Raw genomic sequence first — 7566 nt, 5'->3', positions numbered from 1 at the left:
CTGGAGGTTTTTTTTATCGCAATTAATATGAAATTTATGGAGGACCTATTGCATCAAGTTCAGAGAGCGGTAGATTTTCTGTTTCCAAAGTAAAATTGTAGGAAGGTTCTCATTCAGGTAGAAATAACCTCCTGATTGGTACGTTCACATAAACTAGTATGCAGGGATGATTTTTTTCCTGTTTTTTAGTGAAATTTCGCTATCTCAAATCTGGCATTTACCATAAGGATTCTTGCCAAAAAAATCTTGAAAAGTATGTCCATCTGTATACCTCTAGGTTCAAACAAAGCATAGAAAAAGATAATTTATTCTACAAAAACAGTTTCATATAAATCTACGGACTCAATGTAATTAGACATGCGAACACTTACATGTTAATCAATTATTGTTACTTCTCTACATCACAGTCGGGATTCTTTAAGAAAATTGAAGTTGAATTTAGAAAACTATTAAACAAGATATTTATTTCTGGCATTACAAGTTTTTTCAAACAGTAGTGTTTATGGTCAAAATTAACATACATATATATATATGAACAAAGTACACAGAAGACACAAATATTCTGTAGGAAAGCTGTGACATCTTTCATGAAAAACAGATGACAGTGATTGTAGTATATGTGTATATAATGACTGTCTAGAAATGCATGCTCTATCAATATCCTTATTTAAATCTTTGGAAAGCTCTTCATGAAGGCATCAATAATCCAGTGTCCTATGAAATCTCAAAAACTTAAATCAAATCTGCAAAAATTAAGCCACAGACACTTTCTCAGCAGGCATGAATCCACTTTCCCCCATACCCCGCAGTCCAACACGTCCTGAGGGTCTAACGGTCAACCATGTAATACTGCCGTGGTTTAAACTTAGTCGTAGCCAAGCTTCTGGAGGTAACTGTAATGCTCTAAAAAAAAATACGAAAAAACATATTACGAGAATGGATATGGTGAATATGTCAAAGAGACAATTACCCTACTGGGATGAAAAATGTCAGCTCAAGGCCACCCATGTGTCTTCAATGAAAGACCGGGAAACGGCCACCCATGTGTCTTCAATGAAAGACCGGGAAACCTTCATACCATAGTTCCAAAACATCATTTTACACAGGTACAGCAAAATAGTTGCCCCTATAAACTAGTAAACTGATAGTGAAAACCTTGTTTGCCATTAGAGTAGATTTCATAATCCCTGCAGTCATGTCCTATGCTTCCATGCTAGCTCAAACATAGATTTATTATTAGGGCATACAGTAAGTGGGGCTCACTTAAGTTTTATCTAAACATCTTTTAATTGACTCATTTATATGCACTGACATATTCTTTAAAAAGGTTTTTGATACTATATGATGGAATAACAAAATATTAAAGTTTCATTAGTTTCAGAGAATTTGAACTGATAAGGTAATTATGAGCAGTAGTTTCAGAAAATTTGAACTGATAAGGTAATTTTGAGCATTTTTGAAAAATTTCAATGTTCAAAGGACTCTAATCTCGAAAAAATTAGGGAATAAAAATTTCCAGGTAATATGCACAATTACATGTGATGTTCTTGCAACATACCATGTTTCGTAAAATTTGGTTCAATAGTTCAGAGGAGTTGCGTTGACAAGGTATTTTATGAGGATTTTAGGAAATTTTTAAGTTCAAAGGGGCATAACTTCTACAAACATTAGAAGGTCAAAATTTCCTGGAAATATGCGCAACTGAATATGATGTTCTTGTTCATACCAAGTTTCTTAAAATTTAGTTCTGTAGCTTGAGAGGAGTTGCACTGACAAACTAGAATTATTGTGACAGACAGACATACAAGCCAAAAACATTATGCCAAATGACATAATTTAGGCATAATAATAAGTTGCACCTGTCGTCATGCTAGAGATACCTTCACTATTACAGGCAGTTGATATCTTTCTGCAATCAAAATCACTTTGACATAAACCCCATCTACATAAAGTCACACGACATATTTGAAATTAATCCACTCATTGGAGTCAAGAAAATTGTGACAAAATTCGGACCAATGTACAAGGTGATTCCAATATACTGCCCACTCATTCAGTGAGAGTATAAAAACACAAATATATTATTATTTCAATGTTTTTGAAATTTCCTTAATGGAAATCGTTAAATAGTCCTTTTTCATATCCCCGACTTCGGCTTCGATTTTTTAAGATTTTAACCAAAGAGGAGTAACTTTCTACAAATTTGTCATCCGAAAGACTGGGTTTACTGTCAAATTGGAGCAACTGACAGCAGAAGACTTCAAATATTTAATTCATTAAAGCCGTGGTAAGTACTCGAACACTTTTAAATAACTTATTTCAAACCATTCAGGTACTTGTTGAAGAGAAAAAATTTTAAGTTTCTAAGAAAAATGTTACACTGTTTTTCCTTTCCCCAATGAGACAGCCAACCTGGTTGTTGGTGGGTAATTATGTCCCTTTGAAAAACTTGCTAAGATGGCTTGCATTCCTTAAATATGAAAACAAGTATACCAAATTACCAAAAAGGTATCTTATTTGTAAGTAACAAGGTCCTTTATGAAAAATACTTTTCTACTTATATATAAGTATATTAAAGTTTAATACAATAATGTGTTCTACAGTATAAACTATCTAAAGTTAAATTTAGCTTTGAATGCATTAAAATATCTGCTATAATTGTTTGGAAAATTCTACTAATCTTATGTTGTGACAGTAAGTACAATATCATTTTGTACTCATAGGAAGAACTTGTATTGTGATTTTTCCAATATGGGGTACAGCTTCAGGAGGTAGACCTAGGGTAAGGGACATAACTCATGAAGTCAGTGATATGTTTTTATCATATTCAATTTCACCATAGCCTGTCAAGCTTTCATTTGAAACCAAATGAAATCAGTCCAGGTTACTTTGATGCTTATATGATATTGATGTAAAATGCTGAATACAAACGTGCCAATGATTTTTATGAGTTGTGTCCCATACCCTAGGTCTATCTCCTTAAATTATTCTCAATAAGCAATCAACACATACCTACAAACAAAGTATCGTATAACATTGGCATGACAAACAAATACTTCATAGCTATCTTCTGTCTGATCAGGGTCAGCTCTGTGTACATATCTCCTGAAGGCAGCTTCAATCCTAGCACCATCCTGGAAAAACTGCTATTTAAAAGTGTAAAGATAAAAATTATTGAATATATAACATTTCATGGCCTCTTTATAACTTCAAGTCACATGGAACAAGAGAAAATAGTTTTATTATGACACAATCCCAAGAGTAGAAAAAAACACTCTCCCTTTGGCCCAAGGCAAGCAAATTTCATGACAGGCAAGTCAGTCAATACAGAGCTTGCACACTGTGCCACTTTATTTTGACGTACATATATACCACAAACTTCACTTTGGCCAGTTCAGTTTGGGCAAAATTTGCATGCTTGACCAGTTGGGCAAACTATTTCATTTCCATCCCTGAATCCTGTGGTAAAGGGATAAAGCAAACTGGAGAAGTGGTTAACCGACTCCGACACAATAACCCTAAAAATCATCTGTGTGTTTTTACCTATAGTGTTGACAGTACATATTTCTGTTAATAATCGAAGAATTTTAATTCACTGTTTATTTCACAATCTTAAATGTCAGAAAAAAACCCCAGTCTTTTAATACCCTACCAAATTTCACACTTCTGAAAATTTGATTTGAGTAATAAATTGTTTCCTTTTAACTTGCACTGTTTTGATTTCACAATACATTACTAAATCAATAAAAAGATCCTCCTTTCGGTCATAGGTACCCAGTGCTTACATTTTTTGCAGGAGCCCAATGTCCTACAGGGGGTTCTGGAGGTATTGGTGCACCTTCCCTTAAAATATCTGTTTCCTCCCTTGGAACATCAGGTATACTTTTGGCAATGATGTTTGCAGTCTCTCTAGCACGAGTCATCGTGGAGCTTACTAGTCTCGAGTATGTGAAACCTAATTCCTTTAATCTAAGGCCAGTATATTCCGCCTGTGTTCGACCTAAAAGAATTATAAGCAACAACTTATAAACCACAGCAAATAGAGAATATTCAATTTAAAGGATTTTTTTTCAATTAGTTTTTTTTTGATAACTTACATGTATTATGGCATAATGTTGACAAAAAATTGTGTAACAACTGGTGAATATACAACATTTTGTCTTTATTTGTTAATAATTTTGTTGTGGATCGATCCAATGTTTATGATAAAGAATTCTATACTATAAACTATAATGCTAACCCTTTTAATTTTGCTTCAGAGAAACAATGTTTTTCCTATTAAACCTAAAATACATGTACTGTATTATACCTGTGTAAATCATACCTTAAATAAAAGATTGAAATAGCCTCAAGAAAGAATAAATTAATGTACACAAATATACATTTGTATTACCCAATGCTACAGTCTGTTATTGACTTTCGTTAAGGCTGAACAATTGTTTGTCCAATTTTGTCACCTCACATTGTCTACTAATTAGAGTGACGTACACTTGGTCTACTAATAAGAGTGAAATACAAATTTTCAATGTACCGTAACTGTCAATGTACAATTTTCAAAAGTCATGTTTATCACAGCTGAAATTATGTATATAATACACAAATTATTTCTCCTACTTTAAAACTATATAAATTGTTTTGCTAAATATATCATAACATTACCCCGGCCAATGTAATCAATTCCATTTGAAATTATGAGTAATCATGTAACTGATAACGTTTTTTACCCCATGTTAAATCATAATGTAATCATTTACAACGGTAACCCTGCTACATAAAACAGATTTCCTCATTTTCATTCACTTAAAACAGGGATAGATTCTGGCAGAGGCGTGGCGGGTGTGCGCTCCCCACCTCCCCCCTAAAATATGCAAAGCATGGGTTGTCAGGGGTAGATTTAGGCAGTTTCAGGTTGAAACTTCAATTTCTCACTAATTTGACCACAAAAAATCTACATTGCACCTAATCAAGAAGAATTTTTCAAAAATTTAACCTAAAAGAATTGCTTGCCTGGCTCCACTCAGCAATATATTTTAACTGTGCCCCCCCCCCCCAAATCTAAAATCCTGGATCCTCCCCTGTAAAAGATCTAAATTATACATTAAATAAGATTATTTTACTACATAAGGTCTTGAACAGCAAAAAACGCAAATGATTGATGTTTACATTTGCTTCGAAACTATATATACACACCTAAAGCAGTTAAATATCTGTCAATGTCAGTTACCCCATCTAAATTGTATTGCCCATGTCTAATAAATAGAAGATGCCTTGAAGCTATAGGGGTCTTCTTTTTAATTTCATTGTCCAAGTCTTTCTGGTCTTTCTCTGTAAGCTCAGGTGATGGATTTTTCTTTGGTTTTACTAAACTCTGTGGGTCTCTCCTAAGGTGAAAAGTAAGCTATCAGTAAATGTTAAGTCATTACTCAAATTATACATTTGTTTAGAATAACAAATGCATAGTAGATGATATATTTCCAATGATTTTTACCTTTATTTCTGCACAATATAGCTACTGATATAAACTTATTACAGTGAAGAAACCAAGCAATCCATATTACAGGTTTTTTTTTCATCAAGTCTGATATTATATTAAAATTTTAAAGGGAAAGACCATGTTGTTGTGAACGTCATAAATATTTAAAGTAATCTGTTAAATATTCATAAAAATTAAATTGAAACAAATTGATTTCCTTTTCTTAATTAATAAATCGAGATATATAATTAGGAAATTTGAATTTCCCGCGCCTATGGGCGCCACCATGACCAGTTGAACTGTGACGTCATGAAGTCAGTTTGTAAAGTGAAAGTAAATAGGAAATTGATGAATTTGTTTTCAAAATGCATTTTTTTATATTTTTGCCAAATTGGACCTTCTCTGTCGTAATTTTTGGACTTTTCCGCTATAATTTCAACCAAAATAAATAGAAGAAGAGATTGAGGCACAACATATATAAGCAAATGTCAGACATCATTGACGAACAACTGGATTTGCAGCCGGATGGCTAGTATTTGTAAGGAAAATCGTATGGCTACTTCCGAAGAATGTTCGTGTTGCTGGTACAAAAAACTTTTAGAACATTTCTCTTTTATCATTCGTGCAATCATAAACTTGACAAGTCATCGTGTTTTGGTGATTAGATAAACATGATTGTAGAAATATTTACGGAATATTCTTTGTTTACATATTATTTGCAGTACTTGTATCAATACCAAACCAACTAAGTGACGTCACAAGCCAATCGGAAGCTATTGGTAAAAATCAATAAAATCTGGCTATGATCTTCCTTTAGATAGGAGAGTTCTGCAAGATGGCTATTTCCTTATATTTCAAGGATTTCGAACTTTGCATAGCCTTCAACATTTTATAAAAGCGCATGATTTTGCATTAAAGGTTATTTATTTTTGTTTACGTGGGTATGTTTTATCATAAAGAGCCCAACTTAAGGCAAAGGTGGTCTTTCCCTTTAACTGCTGCTTCTTAAGTTGGGTCTAGAGAGATAACTGGAAGATAAATAGACAATGACAAGCAGACAGACACATGCTTATTAAAATTTTGTGAAATACAGAACCCCTAGTGACTAGTGTAATGTTACTGAGACCTTTGATATAAGCAATAAATCTGATAAAACAAAATTAAAAGAGAAAAAATTAATACCTGTCCCAGAACCCCTAGTGAAATGTTACTGAGACCTTTGATTAAGCAATAAATCTGATAAAATAAAATTAAAAGAGAAAAAATTAATACTTGTCCCAGTTGTGGTCCCATTTTACCCCTGGTTCATAACCAGTTGTCCAGGAGGCTAGAACTATATTCTTTTCCTTGAACTGTTCATACAACACCACTCCACTTGCAATAACGAAGCCGCTGATTCCAATAGCATTCTTCTTGCAAAAGGACACACAACGTTTCAAAACCATGCTTGGAAAAAAAATCGGGGATGTTTATCGAAAGGGGAAAGAAACGGGTTGTAGACAGTTGTAAAAAGTAAAGGGTGAAGCTAAAACTCGGAAGATATTAATTTTGATTGATTTTAGGATTTTTTTATACCGGTATACTGAATTCTTGAAACCGAAAAATCAATGCCTTCTGCACAGGAGTCTTTTTTTGCTGGTCAAAGGTTAAAATTATGGGAGACTCCCACAAAAAATAAATAAAAAAAAAATAATAATAAAAAAAAAAAACCGGGAGGGTTAACACGTATGCTATACATGTACTTTACATTTGCTCCAAGCACAATTAAGTGAAGCATAGTTTTGAAATAATGATCATGCTTTTAAAATATACAAATGTTGTTTATTCCAAACAGGGATTTTTTTTAGTTACATATATAAATTCCCTTACAAAAATGTATAATATTATCATAAAAATCCTTCATTTTTGTGCGGACTATATAATACTAAAAAGTTAGTAACATGTAGTCACTAATTTTTAGAAGAGATTAATATTATATGTCCTTTTTGTGATAGTTTCAGGTTTCTTGTTCTAAGTGTTGTAAACCCCATTTTCTTTATTTTTTTTATTGATGATTTAACAAAACATCTCGACCATCCAGAGACGGATCCAGT

The 7566-nt window shown here is 32.9% G+C and overlaps 1 protein-coding gene across 2 annotated transcripts; it reads right to left on the bottom strand.

The window, feature by feature from the left end:
* Positions 1-291: 291 nt before the first annotated feature.
* LOC148606607 (serine/threonine-protein phosphatase PGAM5, mitochondrial-like) lies at positions 292-6966 on the bottom strand. 2 transcript variants are annotated; one of them, XM_088547152.1, is made up of 5 exons: positions 6746-6966; positions 5191-5381; positions 3786-4000; positions 3013-3146; positions 292-903 (listed from the first exon to the last, which is right to left on the bottom strand). In XM_088547152.1, the coding sequence occupies exons 1-5, from the start codon at positions 6916-6918 to the stop codon at positions 753-755; spliced, it is 864 nt and encodes a 287-aa protein (XP_088403278.1). In that variant the 5' UTR covers positions 6919-6966; the 3' UTR covers positions 292-752. The 2 variants fall into 2 exon arrangements, with proteins under 2 accessions (XP_088403278.1, XP_088403279.1); XM_088547153.1 differs by having other exon boundaries at positions 3013-3143.
* Positions 6967-7566: the final 600 nt, after the last annotated feature.

Source organism: Perna viridis, chromosome 9 (genome assembly GCF_037379345.1).
Source record: "Perna viridis isolate PV_CMFRI_1.1 ecotype Kerala chromosome 9, ASM3737934v1, whole genome shotgun sequence".
Lineage (NCBI taxonomy): Eukaryota > Metazoa > Mollusca > Bivalvia > Mytilida > Mytilidae > Perna > Perna viridis.
The sequence above is the reverse complement of the archived record's forward strand: the minus strand, read 5'-3'. Positions and strand labels throughout refer to the sequence as shown.